The sequence below is a fragment of the Gobius niger genome, assembly GCF_951799975.1.
Source record: "Gobius niger genome assembly, chromosome: 16".
Taxonomy (NCBI): Eukaryota; Metazoa; Chordata; class Actinopteri; order Gobiiformes; family Gobiidae; genus Gobius; species Gobius niger.
In genome coordinates, this window is record NC_136867.1 from 25,207,420 (window position 1) to 25,232,910 (window position 25,491).

At 41.6% G+C, this 25,491-nt stretch overlaps 1 protein-coding gene across 5 annotated transcripts in view; it reads left to right on the top strand.

The window, feature by feature from the left end:
• The window catches only part of dtnbb (dystrobrevin, beta b), a 65,624-nt gene extending 47,122 nt beyond the window's left edge, over positions 1–18,502 (top strand). The window contains exons 11-20 of one of the 5 annotated variants that reach the window (XM_079573498.1): positions 3,768–3,858; positions 5,132–5,220; positions 5,431–5,544; positions 9,037–9,133; positions 9,949–9,969; positions 13,916–14,075; positions 14,158–14,247; positions 14,346–14,396; positions 15,966–15,989; positions 18,209–18,502. In XM_079573498.1, coding sequence (XP_079429624.1) covers positions 3,768–3,858; positions 5,132–5,220; positions 5,431–5,544; positions 9,037–9,133; positions 9,949–9,969; positions 13,916–14,075; positions 14,158–14,247; positions 14,346–14,396; positions 15,966–15,979 — 727 coding nt within the window. In that variant the 3' untranslated portion in view covers positions 15,980–15,989; positions 18,209–18,502. The remainder of the gene's footprint in view (positions 1–3,767; positions 3,859–5,131; positions 5,221–5,430; positions 5,545–9,036; positions 9,134–9,948; positions 9,970–13,915; positions 14,076–14,157; positions 14,248–14,345; positions 14,397–15,965; positions 15,990–18,208) is intronic. The other 4 variants (XM_079573499.1, XM_079573500.1, XM_079573497.1 and 1 more) reach the window with 4 other exon arrangements.
• The last annotated feature ends 6,989 nt before the right edge of the window (positions 18,503–25,491 follow it).

Genomic DNA, 25,491 nt, shown 5'->3' on the forward strand with positions numbered 1-25,491 from the left:
CGGGTACTTCTTTTGGTCCACGAGCCGTGTTCTGGAGACTTTTTAGAGGTGAAAATATTAATCTACTCTTTCTGTAGATGATTTCTGGTGGTAAAGTAGTTGTAGTTCTTTGCACATTCCCCCTAAAGCAAGAGGTTTGATCCTGAGGTTTCAGAGATGTGATGTTGGTGACTGAATCGGCTCTTTTAAAACGACTCTTAATTAAAATCTCATTTCGCACAAATGTAAACACTAGAAAACAGAAGAGGAGCAGAGCAGCTGCCCCAAAGAGAAGTGTTTGCACAAGCTTTGCTTCCTTATTTCAAGGGCCTTTTTCTCAAAATGCATTTTTCTCACATTGGTCTGACAATATCACCATGTAAGTCGCTCCTACAGACTCCAATTTATCCAGCCTTGGACTTAAAGGACTTTTAAAAATGTTAAAACTAAGTATTTTCCTCCCCCTACATGTTCCAACAATGTCCTAATGTGTGGAATGAGCTCAGACCTGTTCATCACAACTGCCTCTAAAATCCTGCACTGTCACTCAGAAAGATGTTACTTCGTATCCAAAGTGCCGTCATGCACGAGCTTAACATAGAAGGTGCAGTTACACGTATGACCTGAGATGGCAGTAATGAGTATAAAATAGCCAACTTGCATCTAACCCCTTCAACAAATATGTCAGCAAACCAAAACAATACATTTAAACCTGGATTGATCCATAATTCAGATTTTGTTCCAGCAAATATTAACTTGGAAGAGCCAGATTTCTTTTACATTGCCAATAAACATTAGCACTAAATCTTCAATAAAGGTTCTTGAGTCGTCTTCTGTACTCGGTTGTTGAAGTGTCGAACGTTTTGCCTCTCATCCAAAATACTAGCCAAGGGGGGAAACTAAGCCAAGCTAAAACTCCTCCCTGTGGTCTATATCTGGGCTGCGAACTGAGCTAAACTGACCAAGTGTGCTGACGAAGCCTTTTGGATGAGAGGCGAAACGTTCGACACTTCAACTACTGAGTAGAAGATGACTCAAGAACCTACATTGAAGATGGACACCTGTACGACTGAGAGCCTGAGAGCGCACGTTTGGAGCAGTATTTGCTGCTGATTGGATCAAGAAAACCGCAAATCCATGAAATGTTTCGTTTTGTAAAGGTTATATGTGTTTGTGTTGTGTGTTGCAGCACCTTGTGTTTTTTGTCACCGCTGTGTTGTTAATCAGTGTCTGTTTGGTCCAAACCAATTTTGGTTTGGTACCGAACATTGTAGGTGGGAGCAGTCCAAGATGGAGTCACACTACTTTTACACTACCTTGATTCATTGTACTGAACAAAATTTAGTACAATGTAATCTGCTTTGCAACAATCTGTAATAACTTGTATCTATGTGGTACAACATACACGATGGAATAATGGGTTTTCTTTGCAGGTAGATAATGTAATAAGACATAAGACCCTAATCCTAAAGGTCATATGTCTTACCTGCAAAACACCCAAATCAGAAAACGTTCTTGTATTTATGTCCGTTATCTACAACTTTCAAGTCGATATCTATAGATTAATCAAACTTCGGCTCAATAAACCTCCTGAGTTTATCCTCCTCCATCAGTGTTTAGTTTGGAGAGGCAGCCGTGGACCATAAGGACCAAAGACACAGGGGGGTTCAGGGATCTCTCTTTGGGACAAAAATAAAGCGGCCTGGGACACGGGCCAGGCCTGTTTAAACTGTGTCCAAATCCCCGTCCGTGAGCCACGAGGGGAAACGGGCCAAGAAGCACCAACGACGGGAGGAAACCAAGGCCGTCCAACAAATGTCCGTCTAAGAAAAGAAAAGCTCACGTTAGAGTTACTTAGGTGACAGTTTTGATCAAATAAAGCGAGGGATGTGCAGATTATCACACTGTTCAAGCTTCTTTATCTGCTTTAGAGGAAGATGAGATTTGCTTTTGAGGCCTGTGTGAAGGAGGGGAGACCGAAGCCGTCGATTGCTGTGGGTTTGAAGACAAAATTGAGTCCCATAGTTTTAATTATCACCGCGGCTTTGCCCACAGAGATGAGATGGAGGAGAAAATTGCAGCGATGTTAAACTGGATGGACAGTTTTTTGGCTTTAGATTATGATAAGATGAAATGTTGTGCTGATAAACTGCAGCGTGTCCGACAAATTGATATTATTAGGTCCATGTTATAAGATTGTTTCTATAGATAGAGACGGCATCGCGTCATAGAAGGGGGCGTGGCCTCGCCAAGGGGACAACAGCATCTTTTGAGAAACACATTTTTTTTGCTCTTTTTAGCCATTTTCTGGAGGAATAATGAACTTATTTATCACATACAAATAAACTCAAGTCTAAATCGTGTCCATATGGATGTTTATTCACAGCAGATTGTTCAGTAGAAGTGAAAAAACGGCAGTCGTAGCCATTGACAGTGGATTGCTAGCTTGCGTTAGCATTAGCACGATGCTAACATGAAGCATCGTGTTAGCATTCTCTGTTATTTATGTATTTATGGTCTGTTGAACCACTTTGCTCCTCTCGATGTCATTGTACCTTTATTTAGTAGAAAACTATATTCATAATTCAGCCTTTGTTAAAGTAGTTTTTGAATAATTAGAAAAATTTTCATTTGTTGTTTTTCCCCTGTTTTCAACTGTTTTCAAACATGACCATATATGTTCGACTCCAGAGATGCCGACTGTATCTATATTTGTGCTTCATTTATGCATTATTCATTCATTCATTTATTCATTCATTCTGACTCAAACCATATTGTTACACCTCTATTATGTTTAATTACCATAGCATTCAACCAATATTTCTCCAATGTCTCACCCCTTCATTCAATTTTTGACCTTCCAAGCACCATTCAGACAAAACTGGGTCCATAAAGGTTATAAAATAGACCTAAACTGGACTGAATTATGTCGGAAACCATGTGTAAGCGAGAAAAAGACCAAACTCAGGATTTCCAGAGGCATTAAAAAGCACTACATTGGACTGAAATGACATTAAATCGAACATTCTTGGAAAATTATTATTACCATTATTAATTACCATTGGAAATACATTATTTTACACTCTAAATCCTCTCAAACTTAAAGGTGCATTATGCAACTTTCTATGTAAAATAAAAAGTCGATATGAGTGGGTATTTGGCCTTATCTGACCCAGTGGCTGTTTGGGTGGTTAGCTTAACACCTTTACTTTCCATTGCGGTGCAGCAATTTTATGTCAGGGTTTTTAGGGTTTCTGTTAGGTTTTCATTGCATTTACATAATGTCTGAGGTTTTGCCATCACTAACATATTGAGTTGTGTGGCCACTGGATCTGTATCCGACTCACACAAAGCAGAAACTGATCTGAATTTGACTTAGCATTTAGCTCATAGGCTACTTTAAACGCTAATTTGTACAGTACCTGAAGTAAAATCTAAAAAGGTCTGAACATTCATTAATGATTTCTAACGAGGCTTTGACCTAGTGCAGTCGATGGGTTGACAACAGCTGAAAACATCTGGATCGTTCATAATTTGCAATGTTTGATGGCAAATGCTAATGGCTATAGGAAAAATACATTGAGCAGGCTAATGCTAACTGACTGAAAAGGGAGTAGCCTACTTGCTGACTGTCCGCATACGTTTTCCTTTTGAGAACCAGTGCAACAAACCATTCAAACCAACACAGTCCTTGCTTTTAAAGAAAATGTCCTCAGGAAACCGTGATATGACAGAAACCCATGAATATCATATAAAATCCGATACTGACTCTTGTGTTGTTCCTGCAGTGTGCTGGAGAGCCCGAGCCGCCTGGACGAGGAGCACAGACTGATCGCTCGATACGCCGCCAGACTCGCCGCCGAGGCAGGAAACTCCACGGTCAGTATCGTCAGTATCGTCAGTATCGTCAGTATCGTCAGTATCGTCAGTATATCGTCAGTATCCTTCCTGACAGTACGGAGCCACAGCGTTACTGCATTCATCGTGTGGCGGCCATGTTGTCTATAAAAACAAGGGACAGTCTCATTAAGCAAGTAAAATGTGAACCTAGTAACCACACACACTATGCCAATTTCTTGAGAAAATCTTATTTTATATTGAAGATATAATTTTATGTCACAACAGTACATGATGAAAATGAGCCATTTCAGTTAACATTCACCGCTTAAATTTCAAGTAATTTATTTATACATCAACCGTTGAAGATGAAATGTTGCATACTGCATTAGGTTGATATAGTCTATATACAGTGTAAATTATTTCAGAAAATCTGGCATAATTATGAAGATACAACAATTATTTTTATTTTTAAATCTATAAATCCAAGATTTCCTGTGAAGTGAGATCATGTCAAACTACATATATAGTGCACATTTCATGAAAAAAAAATCTTGTTTAATTTTGCATTTCATTTTATCTGACAGATAGTGCATGACTTAAAGGGACTATAAGGAGTTTAAAAATGTTAAAATTAAGTATTTTCCTCCACCTACATGTTCCAGCCATGTCCTAATGTGTAGAATGAGCTCAGACCTGTTCACCACAACTGCCTCTAAAATCCTGTACGGTCACTCAAAAATGTATCACTTCGGCCCGAATTGCCGTCATGCACGAGCTTAATATAGAAGGTGCAGTTACATATATGGCCAGAGGTGGCAGTAGTGAGTATAAAATGGCGAACTTGCTTCCAGCCCCTTTAAGGTGCAACTTTTTGGTAAACATTCTCTTCTTATTTCTTCAATAAAAAACAAACAAAGGCGATACGCGATTGGCATATTCATGAAATATGTTCCCAACATCTTATATTAACATAAAAACATGGTTAACGGAGCCCTTTTTCAGATTTTATTACTAGACTATAGTGTGTGGATCGATGAATATTCCATTTATTTTACACCGATTCAAATTAATAAACAGACCAAAGCCGTGAGTTGCATTTCCCTACAGCAACTGATTGAATGTTCTTATTTGCATTTTCCTGAGTTAAATCTGAAGCTGAAACGGCCGTGGCTTCACCTGACGCCGTGTTGTTTCTGCAGAAAGTAATAACTCCCCGGCCGTTCATTCCTCCACAGCTGGAGCAGAAACTGGATTTTGCGCTTGAAAAGATCCCATTATAACTGAAGTAATGTTTCTGTTGTTTTTGTTTCAGCAACAGTGCCCTCCCACGGACCTCGGCTTTAACTTCGACGCCAACAAACAACAGAGACAGCTGATCGCAGAGCTGGAGAACAAGAACAGGTACGCTTCCTTTCGGAGTTGGAGAAGTGGCAAAAATGCTGTGTTTGTGTGAATTTAAAAAGAGTACATGGGTATTAAAATGACATAAGAAGGCTTCCAATATGATCTGATGTTACCTGCAGAAATGTATATTGTTTTCTTGAACCCTTTTGTTGCTTCTGATCTGGATGTGGTCGAGTGTTCAGTGCTGGTTTGCATCTGTGTTTTCAGGGAGATCCTTCAGGAGATCCAGAGGCTGCGTCTGGAGCATGAACAGGCCTCACAGCCCACTCCAGAGAAGGCCCAGCAGAACCCCACCCTGCTCACCGAGCTGCGCCTGCTCAGGTACAAACGTCCTCCCAAAATGACCTCTAAGAAAACTGTTTTTAACTAAGTGGGCCAGATCTTGTGCTGGCACTTGCAGGGGCAAGGCTTTTTAGTAAATTATTTTGCTTTGTGCCTTCGCCACTTGTGAAAGGGCGTCACGAGGGGAGGTGACCGCTCTGATGGGAGCGCCACTGACATTCATATCCTCGTTTACATTGCGCTGCCTTGTTAGTTAGTTTTAGTTAGTTTATTTATTTCCTTCGGTCATTATGAACATTTAAATTACATGTTTTCCAAAGATCTTAGACATTATACAATACGAAAAACATATACATTAAGAACTTAAAGGGGCTGGATGCAAGTTCGTACTCACTACTGCCACCTCAGGTCATACGTGTAACTGCAACTTCTATATTAAGCTCGTGCATGACTCCACTTCGGACCCGAACAACGTTTTGAGTGACAGTGCAGGATTATAGAGGCAGTTGTGGTGAGCAGGTCTGAGCTCATTCTACACATTAGGACATGGCTGGAACATGTAGAGGGAGGAAAATACATCATTTTAACATTTTTAAGCTCCCTATAGTCCCTTTAAGTGCTATATGATGCCTGACCGAAAGGCATCATATAGCCTATAGGGTTTAGGCTGAAGCCGAGAGTTATTCTGCCTAACCCCTTTTATAACTGTGTGTCATCCCGCCTGGCGTGAACGCAAAACTACTGCACATGTTCACCCCCCAGTCCCCCACAGCCCCTCTCCCGACCGCACAGTCGATCTGGTTGAAGGATAAAGCGTGTCTCCAGACCAGTACTTCTCCTTTAATGCACTAAGTCTGAGTGGCAAGATGTCACGCTATAGTCTGCGTTTTGACACACAAGATCGGGCCCAGTAAGTCTGTTCTCCTCGTGTGAAGGAAAATGTTCCTCCTCACACACTTGACTCATCAGTAAAACAAAGTAAGGGAAAGAGCTCACCCACTGTTTTCTGATTGTTTTTGAGTAAAACATCTGATCAAATTTAACTAAAGACATCTCTTGTTTCATGATAATCTATTATAGAAAACGCTATCTCAATGGCCGCCGCCTGGGCGCCGCCATGTTTATTTCCCATACCGACTTTGAAGCTAAGCAGGGACAGGCCTGGTTAGGACTGGGATGGGAGACCGTTTGGGAACACCAGGAAGCCTGGCGACAGTAGTGAGTTTGTGCGTGGTTGGTGGTGGGGGCTGATGTGCGCATAATTGTTCAGCAACTTTGAGCGCCTGGAAAAGCGCTATATCCGCGGACGGCCCCCACGTGATGGTCCCACCAGCAGCGGCATTGACCACGGGTCCATATGGACCGCGGTGCTGCTGTCCGAGGACAACCCGCCGTCACAACAACGCGCGTGCACGACATCTGACTGCCGTGCGTGTGCGCGCATCCAAACAGGGCGGTGTGTGTGTGCGTGTGTGCGCGCGCGTGTGCGCGTGTACGTGTGCGCGCGCGCATCCACACAGGGCGGTGTGTGTCATCGTCACTCACCGCTAACCTGCAGACGCTCCGCACAGGTACAGTTACATCCTCCAAAACACATCTGCGCGTCTTTGTTTACGTCTCTCCTGCAGTGACCGAGGCTGTGGTTCATTATAGATCCAGGCAGTATTCCGTCTCTAAAGCTTTGTCTCCGAAAACCAGTACACGCAAAACATTGCCCAAAAGCCTATAATCACACGCGCTGCTCCGACTGATTTCTCCTCCGTGTTCTGCTGCTGTTCTCCTCCTTTTTGCTGCTGTACCATTTGTTTTCTATTTTGCTTTCACGTATTGTGAGCCCAGAGGTACATTTTATTCTAAAGCAGCTTTGAAAGCATTGCCAATTTTATTGTAAGGTTATAAATACTGTCTAACAACGATCATTAGGCTATTTCATTTCAAAACCTACTTAATATTTTTTTTGATTGTACACTACCGTGATGCACCAAACCACGGGTCCTGCACCGTGAACCAAACCGTTAGAGCTGAACCCCTAATATTTATCCATACTTATTCCACTGTCTCTTGAATTCTATTCCCTGAGTTTAGCGAACATATTGTCGTTGTAGTATATAAGAAAGGAGCACGGGTGCATCAAACACTCCAATTGCAGATTGTTTGAAATTATTTTTAGCATTCATTATTTTAAACATTTGTAGTGGCCATAGTTTTTGGAATGGGTTGGGAACCACTGGTCTACAGCTGAATTGTGTGTCGGGTTGGACATTTCTTTGTAATCACTCATAATCTCAGAATATCAAATGTGGAGACTAGCGAGGCCCGGCCAAAGGCCGGGTCTCAGCTAGTAAGCTTCATAAAAGAACCGTAACCGAGCTACAACCAGGACACTCTCACTCATGCACCACATTCAAACATAGGCAAGGAGGGGGAAGTGCCTTGCCCAAGGACACAGCGACTGTGTGCACCTGCGCGAGCAGGGATTTGAACCGGCAACCTATAGGTCATATGACCCGCTTTACCATCTGTGATACAAGTTTCCTTAAAGGGACAAGATGCAAGTTTTCATTTTTATGCTCACTACTGCCACCTCTGATCATACGTGTAGCTGCAGGTTCTGAGCTTGTGCATGACGGTACTTTGGACCCGAATTAACACCTTTTTTAGTGACAGTGCAGGATTTTACATTGCTGGAAAACGTAGGGGGAGGAAAATACTTTGCTTTAATATTTTTAATCTCCGTACTGGCAGAAAATCAACTAATACAGTTAATAAAAAACAGGTCCTCTAACATTTGAGAGAAAACTGAAAATAACTATGTCTAATGTGGTAGTTTTTGAAAATAAAGTTTGATTGATTATATTATACCATTGACTGAATGTATTACATTTGTGAACGATTTTCATCTTGACAGGCTAATAATGTAATGTGTACCAGGCATTGCATAATCGGCCAGTAAATTGTTAATACATTATTACGTTATCGGCTTATTACATTTTGAAACTGGCCAAATGCATTACATCATCAGTTCAGTCCTTTTTCTGCAGAACAAAGGGGTTGTAAAAGAAATGTTGTCCTACCCTGATCTGAGGTGTTACAGTTACCCGCACAGAGACACAAACCCTGAGCTGGTTTGTGGAGGAAAGATGCTCCTGACGCTCAGACCACACTTAAATGAGCTGCATCTGACTCAGAGTCTGGAGCAGCTGCACAAGGAACTCAGAGGAATCGTTTTACCTAAAAAGACCTGAGGTTTGCTCAAAGCATTTGCACTGCACTGATATTCACACCACCGGCAAAAACTGGAACAAAACAGCTGGAATTATTTTACTTACAAGATCTACAGTGTTCACATGTGAAGGCAAACACACTGAAGTAACGCTGTGTGGCCAACAGAGGGCAGTGAAAAGCCAAATTAGTCAGAGACGATGTTAATGGATGTAAAAGTATCCACAGCTCGTCTCACAGTGAAGTTGTGGAAGCAGAGACGAGTTAATTATGTTTTAACACATTATCTTTGCTGTTGTTTGGTTTTAGACACAGGAAGGACGAGTTGGAGCGGCGCATGTCAGCGCTTCAGGAGAGCAGGCGAGAGCTGATGGTGCAGCTGGAGGGGCTGATGAGGCTGCTCAAGGTAAAAACACATCTGGATTTCAGTTTGTGGGACGTTGCTGCAGGGCATGAACGCTGCTGAAATCTGAAAAGGTGCGGGACCAAACCTGAACCAAATTAAACCAGGGAGGCTAATTTGAACACCATATTTCAATTTAGTCTCAGTCTTTTGTTTTATTTTGTCGACTAAATGTAGAATTAACCTTAGTCACCTTTACATTTACCTATTCACTTGTTTAACCAAGTATTTAGTGTTTTTGTCCAAACTTTTATTACACACAAATCTTCCTTTGACTGAGATTATGATGAAAAACATGATAGTAATTTTAAGTTGACACTGTTAGCCAGAGAAGAGACTCTTTCTGTGTGTATTTCTGCTTTGCACGTGACCACGGACAAAATCAGAATTATATTTATGAGTATTTCCAGTCCAGTCTAACTTTATTTCAATGGCACATTTCATCATAAACAATAATTTCCAAAGTGCTGCTCAAGAAAATAAAAGGCCATTAAACCAGAAACAGTAAAGTAAGTTAAAAAACAAAGACAATAAAACATTAAAAGCTAATAAACAGAGTAAAAAAAAAAAAAAAAAACTTAAATTAAAAAATTAAAAAATTAATAAAAAATAAAAAAAAATATTTAAAATCAGATTGAAACTACAAAAAAATGAATAAATGAACCAAATAAAACCAAATAAAAGAGTCAGAGGATCACACAACTCACATGGTGCGACAGTATTTGTACCACATGGCCCTGTTTGACCCGGCCTCTATTCAGACTAACTCTCTCTCTCTCTGCCCCCCCTTCCCTATCCCCCCCTCCTCTCGCTGACAGGACGAGGAGCAGAAACAGGCTGTAAGTTTTCAATCATTGTTTTTACAAGCTCTTTTGTCTCTTCAGTCACAGCACTTAACCCCCGTGACCCTCACCTTCACTCATCGAACCCTCCACACACACACATGCACGCACACGCACACACACTTCACCGGGTAAAAGGAGAATATAATGTGCTGGACAACAAGATCATCAGCGCAAATAATGTGGCAACTGTAACCTCTAAACCGTGCGCATTTTCTCCAGTTCAGCTTTACTCAAATCTAAAAGCTTCTCAACTGGTGAGCGACAGTGTAACACCTTATTCGAAAGCTAATGCCTGCAAAAACTGATCCTGACTCCTCTTTTGTTGCATTATTGTTGCTTTTCCGGCACATTTTTGTCACTCTTATGCCACTTTTTTTGCTTTAAGATTTGCGTAAAGCCAAACTGGAGATAATGTGTTCGGTGAAGGCTGGGGTTAAGAGGTTAGAGGAACAGGCCACCGTTCTTCCATACTGAGATATGTTCTCACCTGAGCTTAGACGAGTTGATGCGTACCTGTCTGGTCTGTGTGCGTGCGCTCAGTCATGCAAATAGACCAGTGACGTTGCTAGCAGCCTCTCCCAGCATATTCCTATAGCTCCAAACTGAGGTGAAGTTAGAAGCGACCAAGCTCCTCCACGTTTTCCCTATTTAAACATGGTTACGTGAGTAGTTACTCGATCCAAGTATAGTTACACAAAATCAAACATGCCTCTTTTCTAAGCGGAAAAAAAGGGGAACTATATTGATCGGCGTCCACGTAGTAAAGTCGAAGTGCGCCTAAGGTGTTACCGCCTTTGCTCTGCCCAATCCCGTCAGACCTTGGAAGCTAGGAAAGGGCCTGATTGGTACTTGGATGGGAGACCGTTTGGGACCACCAGGAAGCATGTAGTGCGTGAGTAAGTGGTTAGTGGTGTTCGAAGGGGCCGATGGCGCAGACTGGTTGCCTCGCTTCCGTCAGTCTACCCCAGGGCAGCTGTGGCTACATTAGTATCTTACTACCGCCAAGTATGGAGTGAATGAATAGTGCAATGTAATGCGTCTTTGAGTGTCCAGAAAAGCGCTATATAAAACCAATGCATTATTATTACGCCTTGAAATATAGTTCCCCTTTTTATCCACTTAGAAAATTGACATGTTTAATTTTGTGTAACAATACTTGGATCGGGTAACTTCTCACGTAACCGTATATAAGTAGGGTAAATGTGGAAGAGCTTGGTCGCTTCTAACTTCACCCCAGTTTGGAGCCATAGGAATATGCTGGGAGAGGCCAAATGCTAACAACATCTTTGGCTGCGTAAAGATCAGACAGGTGCACATCATCTCGTCTAAGCTCAGGTAAGAACATAATCTCAGTATGGAAAAACAATGGCCTGTTCCTTTAAAGATGTACAAATCTTTTATTAGTATTTTGGTTTATAGATCAAATTTTTAATGTTTTTTTCCTCCGCTGGTAAACAGTGAATTACTAAACGTTTGATAAAGTCACCAATTAATCGATTTAAAGAGTTTGAGCAGAATGTGCATCCCTTCTTCCTTGGCTGGCGCTCGTTCTCCGGTGGCCTGTTCCAAAAGCAGGATTTTCCTCTCCCGATCCGGGCGCCGCTCGTGTGTCTGCCGCTCTGGTCCGGTCTGCTCAGCCATCTGCCTCTTGGCCCGCAGCCACAGCCCTGGTCCACTTCCTCCAGAAACACACACACACACACACACACACACACAAACCTGGCGAATCCGCTCTTTCTGCCGTTTGCTTTTTTTTCAGACCCACACGTGGTTTTGGTTAAAGATCGACACCGGCCCACGGGGTCCGGGTGTCGTGGAGCGGGGAGTGTCGTGTTTCCATCTGCAGACTGTATTTGTTTGTTCTCCCGATCGGGATTAAGTTTGTCGTCTCACAGCTGTGTTTGAGCGAGTCTAAATGAAAGTCAGACTGGGCAGCCGAGCGTTGCAACTACAGCATTACCAAGCAAGAGATAATATCAACAATACTTTCAATCGAATCACTTGGAATGGTCGTGAACTGCAGATTAGCCACGCTGCAGCTAATGTACATAACATCCTTTGAAAACTATAAAAAAATAAGCTCTAGAGTCTTGTGTATGAACCTGTTGACCCTCTACAAGCTTGTTCTCAAATGCATGTGATTCTTATATCAATTTATAATCACAAACAACCTAATGTTTTGATTGAATCGGGACAGTCCTGAAATCCAGGCTTTCGTCCCAGATTCTGAATTCAACTCAAATTGTCCCAAAAAGCCCGGGATTACCAGTTGTTATTGCCTGATTAAAGCCAACACACGCTGGGGTAACTCTCGGGTACACGCCGGGGCCCCCGTCATCAAACATGATTTATTTGAACTGAAAACAGCTCCTCAAGCCTCAGGTAGATCAGGAAGTTTGCTGCTTTGTGAGTGGACTCTCTCTGTCAATCACCGGATTAATTTAAAGGGACTATATAGAGTTTAAAAATGTTAAAATTATGTATTTTCCTCCCCCTACATGTTCCAGCAATGTCCTAATGTGTAGAATGAGCTCAGACCTGTTCACCACAACTGCCTTTAAAATCCTGCACTGTCACTCAGAAAGGTGTTAAGTCGGGTCCGAAGTGCCGTCATGCACGAGCTTAATATAGAATCTGCAGTTACACGTATGACCTGAGATGGCAGTAGTGAGTATAAAATGGCAAACTTGCATCTAGCCCCTTTAAACACTTTTTTATGTATTGGTTTTACTGTTATTTCAAGACCAGGGACATTGTAGATCTGGGCAATTCCAAAGGTGCAGATTGTTGTTATGGTAAATATTGAGACCATATTCAATAAAACCGGAGAGAAGTTGTCGTGAGTCAAGCGTGCCGATTTATTGGACATGTGCACATGGAGACACATCAAGTACCGAGATACAAGATGCTCTGAAGCACAGTTCAGAGCTCACAGTATTTATACACAAAGAGCACAATGATCATACGATTGTGGAATGCCCCCAATAGTGTAATGGTTCAGATTGACCTAAGATACAGACGACTAGGAGATAAGTGGTTCAACCGCCCATAAATACTTAAAAATTGGACAATGCTAACCAGCAAGCTAACATTAACTCCATGCTACACATGCTAACCAGTGTTGCCACAGATTACTTGAAAAAGTAATCTGATTTCTGATTACTCCTCTAAACAATAACTTAGTTGCTTTACTTATTAGCCTACTTGATTTTAAAAGTAACCAAGTTAGATTGCAAGTTACTTTATTAGTTACTACATTCATCAGATTCCGACATCACCTCCCTGCCTCAAAATGCAAATGACTCACGTTATTGAAGTGCATTTTAAAGCAGTACTAAGTAGCTCCTGCCCCAGAGGCCATAAGCGCCACTCCAGGTGTCATAGCAAGTTGCAATTTTTGAACTCATTAATTGTCCATGAGAGTAAATACTAAGCTGACAGAAAAGTCGAAGGGAGAGAGGGATATTGTACTTCCAATTACACAATTGAAATCATTTTTTTCACTCAAACTTGGCTGTAAATACTGTTTAAAGTGACGCTGGCCGGCTGTTAGCTTTGCCCGTTAGCCTGTTAGCTTCTTCTTCATGATTCTATTTGTGTGTATTGGTGGCTCCGGTCCGGTGGCAGTCAAGTTGCAAACATGGTTTTCTGGCCAGAGACACCAGGGGGAGATGAAAGACCCCCCAATCATCCCATAAACACTTGTATTACCCCCACAGGGACTACGAAAAGGATTTATTAAGGTAAACAAGTTACTTAGTACTGCTTTAACATCGACATCAACAAAGCTGCCACAGGTTCGTTTTTCAAAATTGTGTTCAGCCCTTATTGGTTTGAAAGTTAAGAACACTATGAATAAAGGAGATGCCAGGGGGAAACTCTTCTGGACCAGGAGCTCCAGGCTCAGAAATTCAAAGATCCCGTGTGTTTTGTCTTTCAGTCGCAGTGTGGCAGCTCCCCGCACTCCTCGCCCTCTCACGGCGCCGGCTGCTCGATGCCGATGCCCATCCGCTCCACGTCGGCCGGCTCCACGCCCACCCACACCCCCCAGGACTGTCTGAGCGGCGTGGGGGGAGACGTGCTGGAGGCCTTCGCTCAGGGTCAGTCGCTCAATCTCTCACACGCTGTATCAGACTCTTCTTCATTGTTCACCTGTTGTTTCTCTCTTCTTCATTTCCTCAGGTGTCCCTAGAAATCTTCGAAACGATCTGTTAGTCGCTGCCGATTCAATCACAAACACCATGTCGTCGCTGGTCAAAGAGCTGCACTCAGGTTTGGCTTTTAAAACTTCATCGCGTTCATTCTGAGACGGATACAGAATTTGCATTAGAGCTGACGACGTGTTAAATGTGTAAATGTGTCGGCTTCAGTGGACGACGCCGCAGACGAGGAAGACGCCAACATGAGAAACGGAGACAGAGGTGAAGCTCGGTCGCTCTCGCTGCATGAAAATGTCATTAAACAATATTGAAAACATATATTGAGAAATATATGGAGCACACTTCACCTGCTTAAGTCATGAACACCAACAAAACGAAAAAAAAAACTATTACCTGGATCTGGTCGCTTAAAGCTTTTATGGAGGGGAAACATCTTCTAGTTTTAGCACAGTTGTTAAAGGGATATTTCAGGATTTTTGACATAGGGCCTCATTTCCTAGTTATCCAGAGTGTTGTTTATTTCTGGAGATTTCTTCTATTTTTAATTCATGCCGTCCTTTATATTTGAAAAGTTTAGTGGCGCTAAGCTAGTGCTAGGCTAGTGCTAGGCTAGCGCATGTCTATGGTAACCAGTAGCCTGCATTAAAAACTGCCTGACCCAAGCGCAGGGCACCTGAGTCAAATCACTTATAACACCCATATGTTAAAACCCATGAATGTTTAGTTTTTAGGGGTAAACGTATCATTAGCATGCTTTGTTTAGATATCACCAGACCTATCGCTTCTGTATGACTTCGATCACCGCTACAAATGCGTCACAATAGCCGTGCCCAAGCACATAATGACACGTACATGTGATGAAAGTAATGCATCAACAAGAAGAAAGGTAAAACTAAAATCAAAGACACAGCATCTTACTAACCTGAGTGAGGAGGGCAACTTCTTAGCGTCAGGTAAAGCTGCTCCACTTTAGTCCAAACTCCGTTTACTTTGACAGAGTCGTCCATGACGTGGTGGACGTAAAGCCTCATGATAATTTCTGCTCCTTGTTTCCTGACAAGCCCATAAGCGTTTTCAAAGGTTCCTCAGCAGCGCAGTAGCAAAACAAAGCATCAAGTGCTAATTCTCCTGTAAACTCGCCGTCCCGTTTGAGCGATAGCCACATGCAGCGTGACTCATGCAGCAGTTTTTTAATGTGTGTGGGTCGGGTCGGGTCGGCAAACTGAGAGGCTTTCCTCCAGGTTGGGTGGTTTGGGTTTTAATTACAGCGGGTCGGGTTGGTGCGGGTCAGAAAAAAAGCCGAATCTCTACTGTCTAGTAAATATATTATCCATGCTCAGTCAGACTTCAGCTTCAAAAGGTTTATGTTTATAGGTACTGCCACTTACCATTTTCGGAAACTACTGAATAAAAACAAAATAAATTGATCTTGATATCCCTAAAACTCACTCAGATCTGCTGCATCTCACTGCACGATTTACTGCACCTGCACTGGGAAAATGACTTCAAATCGCTTGAGTTAAGATACTTTATGATGAGTTTGAGGTAGTTTGAATTAATCTAAGATCAGATAAAAAGCTACTGCCATTATGTTTCTCTTTCACTTGAAATGACACAAAATAATCTGAATTAATAAAAAATGTGGGTAAGAGGTTTTATCTTATCCAAGACCAGACCAAACCTGCTCAAACATTAGATTTAATCTCTTAATTCAAGTAAATTTATGTCCTTAATCGTTTTTCCAGCGTGCCGCTTCCTTTACATTACTCAGGGTCTCAAAAACAGTTATTAGGACTTTCTCACTAACTTAAGCTGCATTTGTCTTTTCAGCCGAAGCCGAGTGAGCCTCAAAAAGTATGACACCCACAACATAGATCAGTCTTTAACCGGCACTGGCTTCATGGTACACTGATTATGACTAAAGAGGCGATAATGTTGAAGTAAAGTTAGTCACGCCCATAATGTTTGTTTGTACCATGAAACCACTTTGCCATTTATCAAGACGAGAAACAGATTGGGTTCAGTGCTTGTAGCGGTTTCTTATGCATTTTTCAAAGCTATAACGTGACTGCTTTATATTTCTGTGTTGGGTCTTGAGTTGAGCTGAACATTTGCATGGCACCTCCATCCTTCAATTAGACATTTCAGATAAATTCAGCCATGTCTTGTCACATAACCGTCTGTGTCTACAGCACATCAGAGGTGGGCGGAGTGGACCTAAACGTGCCCCTGTTAGACTTATTTAAAGACCTGGTTTAGTCCTGTTTCAGTCCTATCTAAGACCTGGACTGGGTCTCTTTAAACCTGGATTCTGCTCTTTTCTTACCTCTGTTTTATACCATGTTACTATGGTTTTATAATCTGGGTTTGAATCAAGTATAGTCCTGATTTGATCATTTTAGGTCTAAAGTTTTTACAGATTTCGTCACTTATGATTAGCTTATTCCACAAGATCCAAAATCCCCTCTGAAAAATCTTTGTTACTCATACAGCGGGAGAAAAATGTATGTGAACGCTTTGGAATTTCTCACATTTCTGCCTAAATTAGTTATAAAATGTGGCCTGATCTTCATCAAAATCATAAGAATGAGTAAACAGTGTCTGCTTAAACTAATACCTTAATATTTACATGTTATCATATTTTAATTGGCCATAACATGTAAACATTCACAGGACAAGGAGGAAAAAGTAAGTGAACCCAGGAATCTCGCTGAACTGCTACAGTTTTGTAAAGAGGAATGGTCCAAGATACATCCATGTCTAATCTGCAACCATTGTATTAAATAGCTGGCTGACCCTTCTTGTTGTTGCAATAACTGCTTTCCTGTAGTTGTAGATTAGATTGCTTTTGTAGTTCAGCAAGAATCCTGGGTCCACTTACTTTTTCCGTCCTGTCCTGTGAATGTTTGCATGTCATGGCCATTAAAAATATGATTACATGTAATTGTTTGGGTGGTATTAGTTTAAGCAGACACTGTTTATACATGGGTTTTCCAATGACATAGTTCCGGCAGCCATTTTGAATACCGAAGTAGAATTATTCAGTACTACAACATGTAACAATATCTCTACTCACGTTATGTGATATAACCAGAAAATGTGGCACAGACGTTACAGCTTTGTCCGGGATTTACTAAAGATCTGCTTCACGCCTCAGACTAAAGTAACACATCAAAGAGGAAAGAAAACCTTTCTCTGTGATTTTTATGTCAGTGTTTAAGCTGCTCAAGACGTTAGCATGCTACCAGTTAGCAACTGTCAACCAGAATGGCTTCAACACGATGAACACATGTGTGGCTCATATCTATAAACACTGAGGAAATACTACAGTAACAGAGCTGAGCTGTTATTATTAGTCTACATGTGTTTATCATGTAAGCTAAATGCTAACCGGTAGCATGCTAACATCTTAAACACTGACTCACTGGTTTCTTCACATAAACGTGCATCTCTGGGGCCATGTTTTTACTGTTATCTTCTTGAACAATGATTACGAGTACATAAAAATGCCCCTGCCAATCATTTGTCTTTCATTTTCATTCTGATATTGTTACATGTTGTAGTACTGCATAATTCTACTTCAGTATTCAAAATGGCCGCCACAACAACAAAGGTCATATGTATTCATTCTTATGATTTTAATGAAGATCAGACCACATTCTATGACCAATTAAGGCAGAAATGTGACAAATTCCAAAGCGTTCACATTTTCCTCCCACTGTATGTCAATAAAATAAAACTATAAATGTAAATCTGGGTCTAACCATCACCTTCCATTGCTGAAAATATCGACAATTTATGCACCAAAACATAAACTGACAGAAATCTTGCAATACATTTTTTTCTCATATTTATGTCAGTAATGTTCAGCAGAAGTTTCAATGTGATATCTCTAAAGTTAATTATTTTCCCTCTTCACCTGCAGTGTCAAATATCTTAAGTTTCTTTCCCACGTTTTTGATATTCACAACTGTCAACCCGCCCCACGTCTGAATATATATATATATGTGTTTATTGTCTTCATTTCAGTTTCCTGATCTCGTCCTAACCCCTTCCTCCTCTTTTGTCTTCAGTGCGAGTCCCGAAGCATTGAAGAAGAGGCTCCCCGTCTCCTGCGGAGGACAGACCTTAGCATTGGCACGTACAGTAGAATAATGCATGCTGTAATCGAACCAGGACCTCACAATGTGGAAAAATAACTACGTCTCGCATCGGCGCTCAGACAGAAGTGTCCAGTAACGACGATGTGTTTGTCCTGTTTCGACGAAATCTAATGTTAAGACAATTCCCCCAAAACTGTCCCTATAACAATAATAATAATAATAGTATAATATATCCAAATCAGTGCAAGATAAGAGATATCAATACGAGTTAAAATGGCTTGAATTTCGATTATTTACTTGATTTGGCTTTGATTATTGGTTGGACTTCCAGACTTCCTTCTCCCCAGACACTTCCAAAAATGGCTTAAAAGTGCTTGAATTATCGGACTTCTTGCTGACTTTGAGTAGATTTGGACTGCCATATTGCCAAACTTTGCCTTTTTTTGTCTTATTTCAAGGGTCTTCGTCTTGTTTTAAGTGAATAGATGCTTGTTCCATTGGAAATTTTAGTTCAAGACAGTCCAAATCTACTCACATTCAAGCACATTATGAGCCGTTTGTCTAAGATAAGAGTGGTTCCCAACCTGAAGGGCGGCTTCCAAGGATTGCAGAAGGTCAGCTCAGTTTTTATGCCTTCATCGTTTTGTTTATGTTTTACTCTCATAGACTGTAAAGTTGAGAATGGACTGAGGGCTCGTGGCTTCCCCTGTTGCGTTCAGCGTGTGCCAACAGAAGCTCATTCATGCTCGCAGAAATAAAAACAGATATAGTAAGTAAGTACAATTGTCGAATGAAGTTGCATAGATCAAATGTTGGGTTATCCCTGAGCCGCTGCATCTCTGCACGTCACAATTGTGGGCCAAACTACCGTATTTTCCGGACTATGAGTCGCACTTTTATTCATAGTTTGGCAGGGGGTGTGTCTTATACTCCGGAGCAACTACTATTTTTCCTTTTTTGAATCCAAAGATATCCTTTCACATGCCGCTAGAGGGCACTGCAGGCTGATGAAAGAAAGTTTGGAGTGAGCGAGAAGCGGAGGTTACTCTTAGAGAAGAAAACAAAACAAAGCTAATCACGGACTAGAGGAACGAGTTTGCAAATGAGAGCTTGAAAAACGTGCTGCCGGGAGAGGCTTGTCAGTGGTGCAGGTCGTTTCCATGGTGATTGTTCAGAAGTGACACCGAGGAAGAAGATTTCAATGGATTTAGTGATTTGGAGTGAGATCAAGAGTAAGAGTAAGTTATCTGAACTGTTTATGCGACGATAACATACCAGACATCTATTTAGTTTGTTGTTTATGGTTCGTGTAGCTAGCCATCAATGTGTTGCGCTAGCATCCCGTTCGCCTAATCAGCCTGTTGTTATTTTCTTCAATAGGCAATTTTTTGCTCGTGCATCATATACTCCGGAGCGACTTATAGTCCGGAAATTCCGGTAATCAGCATGTTTTTGGTGGTCGGGGAAACCAGGGCATTGCCTCCTGGGTTTGCCCCTGTTTCAGAGCATGGTGTCCTGCACTGGTCAGCTCCTCCACCCTCTACTATAACACTCGTCAGTGTTTAAGAAGAAGAAATCTGTGCATGTGCAGCTGGCTAGCTAGTGTTAGCTTGGGGGAAGAAAAGCAGTTTTCTTCAAGAAGCCGCTGAATCCTACAAAAACCCGGCAAAGATGCACAAAAACATCCTGCAAAACAATGTGGAACAGAGAAAAAGGCAAAAATGCTGCTGCGCCAAGAGACAGGGAAGCCATAGTGAAGGATTCAAATGGATAAGAAGGACAAGCCTGTGTTCAATAATGAGGCAAAAACGTTTCAATGGAAAGTCCACAGGAACTTCCGGAGCCATTTCCTCTCCGTTTCAGGAAGAAATCGTCCACAATTAGTCCATTCTTAATTTCACAGTCTCTGGTCTCTTAAAGCACTGTATCACAGCTGAATTACACATTATGAACGAGTAAGAGCTTTGGTTCATTGATATTCTGAATTCAAGTCATTTTAACTCATTTAGACCCTTTTGTGCAGCGAATCAGCCGGTTTTGTACATACCACTGTAAACATTCAGCACCGGGAGCTCTGTCCTGCTCCTGACTCTGTTGATTTTGTAAAACCGTAGCGTAGTATTTGTCTTTTAATTTGATCTATTCTGCATGAAAGTTGCACTCATGTCAGTTCGAGTACTGTACCGTATTGAAGCCAGCTCTACGTGAGGGAGGGAGGTCAAATCCTGCTATAATCTCTATCCAGAGCGTGGTTACGTGCGAGTATCGTGAGGTAAGACTCTGAAATGGACGGAGGAGCCAAAGCATTGTGATAAAGATTTCACGATTTCTTCTTGTGAGCAATATCCATATCACAATCAGCCACAATGTATCACAAAATCAAGGAATTGTCCGATCTGACTGAGGGTGTAAGACTTAAAAATATGCAAAAGTCCAGTTATAGTCATGGATTTTCTAATCAATTATGGCCTCATTTTTGCAGTACATCTTGGCTTCTTGTGATATGTTTATTGCGATAATCTGCGGAGCCCTCTTCAATACTCTCTGCACGTAACCAGGCTCGCGATACGTCCAACACCTGCTGCTATTACTGACAACTCTGATTTCCACCACAAAAAACATGGGGCTACACTTCTCCAACGATAAAGCTGAACATTCGGGCACTTCCCTCCATCCGCCACAATACTGTAACCTTATTATTATGAGTAGAGTAGGAAGCTCCTCAGGATTGTAAGCAATATAGGACTTCTAGCTTATAGTGTGAGAATGTTTGGTCATATGAGGTCTGGCAAAGCTTTATTAGACTCATTGGGGGATAAAAGTGTGCACGCAATGAAGGTGTAGGTGCTCAGGGATTGGAGAGAAAAGGTTGAATTATTTATAAATCGAAAAGTCAATGGACGTCTTTCACCAAGTACTGTCTAATAACAGATCAATTGGTTCTTTCAGCACAAAACCCACACATTTTACTCTCTCTGTCATCTCAAACTAAAATAAACATTACTATATAAGCGTGGAACGTCATGGTCCGAGCTGCCAACAAATTTACTGGGAAAATAACATGGTAGAAAATTGGCTCCTTAAAGTTTAAAGAGGGAGTATTATGCTTTTTGTGATGATCCTAAACACATCTCAATCACTATCTTACACTTTCTTGGTTAGGACATGAAATAGTGATGCAAGACGACCGAAAACAAAAAAGGCCTAGTAGTTTCACGTCCTGGTTCTGATGCGATCTCTCTATAAGTCCTTGCGGCTCATGGTGTGGCTGTATTTAAGCTTTGGCGAGTGTTTTCACTCCACGATGAAAGGGTTAGGCTTAGCAAGAGACTGAGAGATGAGGAAAGCATTTTCTGGATGCATAGGACCTCAGGAGGAGCTTTTTGGGGGCTGCCGCTGCGCCGCTTCGGTAGCTGACTTTGTTGAGAAAATGACTTAAAAGTGCAGGATTTTTGCTGATTTGGACTAGATTTGGACTAACTCATTGCCAATGGAACAAATAATAATACTAATAATATCATGACATTGGTTTTATATAACGCTTTTCTGGACACTCAAAGACGCTTTACATTGCATTATTCATTCACTCCATACTTCGTGGTGAGCTGCCCTGAGGTAGACTGACCGAAGCGAGGCTGTCAATCTGCGCCATCAGTCCCTCCGACCACCAACCACTCACCCACACACTACATTCACCCAGGATTCCTGGTGTTCCCAAACGGTCTCCCATCCAAGTACCAGCCAGGCTACAAAGCAAATGAATGCTTGTTAGATTGGCAATCTCATTCCAACACAGTCCAAACCTTCTCAAAATCAGAAAAGATTGTCTTAATTCAAGCACCTTTTAAGAAATTTATCCAGTGCCATATTTTCCAGTGTTTGGAAGATTCAGAGATCACTCAAAGATGCGCTAGTGGCTCAAAATGCAGCTCCAGGTCTGTTTTCGACGGGAGAACATCTTTCTAACATAGTAAAAAGCTCTAAAAAGTCGATTTTTGCATTAAACCCCCTTTAACCAGGTTATGTTTTGACTACAAGAGCAAAAAGAAATTTAAATCCTTACTATGATCAATTCCCAACCCAACTGTCTCAAGACTGCATTGAATTTCACCCTGATTAAGCAAATAATTCACTCACATATCACATTCATGCTTTGACTCATTTCATTTCAGAGATGACATTCGGGCCGAGATGACAAATACTTGGTGAAAGAGGTTCGTTAATGTTACTCAAGATTAAAAACCAAATTCAAGCGTTAGTTCTAATCATAATCCGTGTCAAGCCTATTGGAAAAGAGGATTTATGAAAAGTCACAGGTTGTTTGTGAGTTGTGGGTTTCCTGCCATACATGAACAGAGAAATTCTTTACCATTTTAACGTTGTGGTCCTGGGGGCAGACTTTTATACAAGGCCGGTCTGGTTCTGAAGGATTACTCCGAGAGGAAGTCATAAAGTCCCTAATGTGCTCACCTGGTCCGGGGTCTGTACAGTACATAAGCCTCTGATACACGCGGCGGCTAAGGTTTCAGAAACCTGTTTCACTGTGTCAAAGAAACGACGTGCCAGTGTGATCGTTTTCATTCACTTCTCACGGCTTCGGTTTGTACGGAGGCCCACGAGGATCATTCGTCCACGGCTCACGACTCCTGTTAATCCCTTTTCATAGAGCGGATTGGAAAAGTGGGAAGGCGTTGGCAGAAAACTTCACTTTGCAGCTTGAAGGTTGTGGGTAAAACATTGTTAATTTGCAAGTCAAAAGTAGTTAAAGTGATAGAATGGAAGTCTAAATGTTGTACAAATTATAGAAAATGTGCGAAGTCGACCACCTGGTCCTGCATTTTGATGTAAAGTAAGTAATAATAATATATTTATTCTTTTTTTTAAGTCCCTCCTTCCCAGATCTCAGCTGCTAATCAGAATCTAGTCTCCTCCTGCATCGACCAATGAGATGAGCTTTTCCTGTGAACCAGCCTGTCAGGTCCAATCAGGAGGAGGGGGAGGAGCTTGTTCCTGCTCTCCTCATTTTCCAAACTAAGAAGTGCTTTCTGATTAAAGTGGGAGGAGTTTGATTGTCTCTCCTGTGCAAACTTACAGACTATCACTTTAATGAGACTATGACTATGAAATCACCAGATAATTTCATTCGCTCTTAAAAATTGAAAGAGCCTCATATCATTTAAATTAAAGGAACAGGTTTGTGCTTTGTTCATGAAGCTTTTAAACCTGATTTTCGATTTAGGGGGCTACATTTTCAATGGACTAAAGCTAAATCTTGATCACATATTCATCAAAAGACTAAAACTAAATGAAAAATATTGTCAAGAATAAACTCTTAAACATGTGGAATCCACTCATGTATATGTGGATTCCTCCTGTGTAGAAAGGTAGGTAGGTTTATGGGAGCTAGAGTTGGTGCCACGGCTTTTGGTCTAGGTTCAACTCCCTCCCTCTGTCGGATGCAGCAGCTTTAATTAGCCAATCGAATTATTTGCTGTATTTGTGTTGGATATTTAGAAGAAAAACAGGTTTCACTCTTTTATTTTGTCCTGGCTTAGTCCTAACTTATTTTGTTTTTCCACATAGAACTCTCCTACCCAGCACCTTTGGTTGTTTTTGGTTGCATTTCCAGTGCAAACGGACCGTAGTTGTCGTTGGCGACGCTCCCACGGATGCTCACGCTAAAATACACATTACTGAAGGAACAACAAACGTCGATGAGTAACAATGTGGATAAATAATGCCGTTTGGTTCGATTTGTGGAATTACTCAGTGGTGCCAAGGCAAATACTAGAGGAAAGAAGCAGCTAAAAGATGAACTATGAAGGCAAGCCACATGCTAATGTTGTGATAAAACCAGCTAAAGTTGTGCTAATAGCGGCTAAATACTATCATCAGCAAAAATCACCTTTTTCAACAGCATCATCATCATGTTGTGAAATATTAAATCTGGTATGAGCGGCCAGTTTTAGTGAGGGCTGTCCTCTCTCTCTCTCTCTGGACAATCAGAGTCTCCGTCTGTTCACGTTAGTGCTTTGGCTAGTGGAGACACTCAACTACACGGGTGGACCTGGCACTGGGCTGGGCAGGGATTGCCAGTAGAAAAGGCCTATTAGCCCTTGAGAGGCCTTGATTAGTTTTATTTATTTATTTATGACACACATCTCAAAGGAAAAAGTCCCCGAATGTAATGATTCTGTTGCTGCAAAAACAGGAACTCAAAGTCATGGACAAGCGACTCCTCTGGGCTTCCGTAGTTCTGCTGTGTACCTAGTGCCGTATTAATTGTGTTGAGTTTGTCTGTTTGCACTTTCGGTTTCACTTTAAACCGTGTGAACCAAGCGTCTAAAAACATCTCCGTCTTCCTCTCCACCGTCACCATCAGCTCTGTGAGAAATTAGTATCTTTGTGAGTTAAAATGACTTGAATTGTGAATGAAGAGCGACACAGAAGAGGCTCCCAGGTTTGACTCTGGGCCTCCCCAAGTCTGCGATTGGTTTCTTATAGTGACTAAAACATGTACAATAGAGTCTCCTGGTGCCGGGATGAATGAGAGTGTGGAACAAAGATGGCAAAAGATTCAGTCGTTTAAGAGACCGGACTAGTTCTTTGGGCTTTGAGTTTGAATACACCATATTTTACATATAGTATGATGTAACAATCTGTAATAACCTGGACCTATATGGCAGATACACAGGCACTCTGGTTTCCCCTACCACTAAAAACATGTATAATAGGCCAGGATGAATGATGTGTCAGTCTCTAGTTATACGTAGTTACCGCCTCTGAATGTGGAGTGAATGAAGAACTAATCCCCAACACTATGTGAAGCACTTTGGGTGAGTTGTGTAATGTGAAATGCACTATACAAATAGAGGCGAGTTTTTGTGTGTGTGTGTTGGCCTTTAGGTTAGATAAATATCCCGACCTACCTTTGTGAATGTATAGTTGAAAGAGTTAAAGCATCCATTTGCATTATGCTAGACTGGTTCCACGTCCTAAAGATCCACTTATTTTAGAGAGAGATGACGTCCCTTGTTATATAGTCATTCTTGTGCCTGCTTAAAGGAACAGGCCACTGTTTTTCCATACTGAGATATGTCCTTACCTGAGCTTAGACGAGTTAATACGTACCTGTCTGGTCTTTGTGCCCGTGGAAGAGAGTGGTAGCTTCCAACTTCAGCCCTGTTTGGAACCATAGGAATATACTGGGAGAGGCCAAATGCTAACAACATCTCTGGTCATTGTGCCTGACT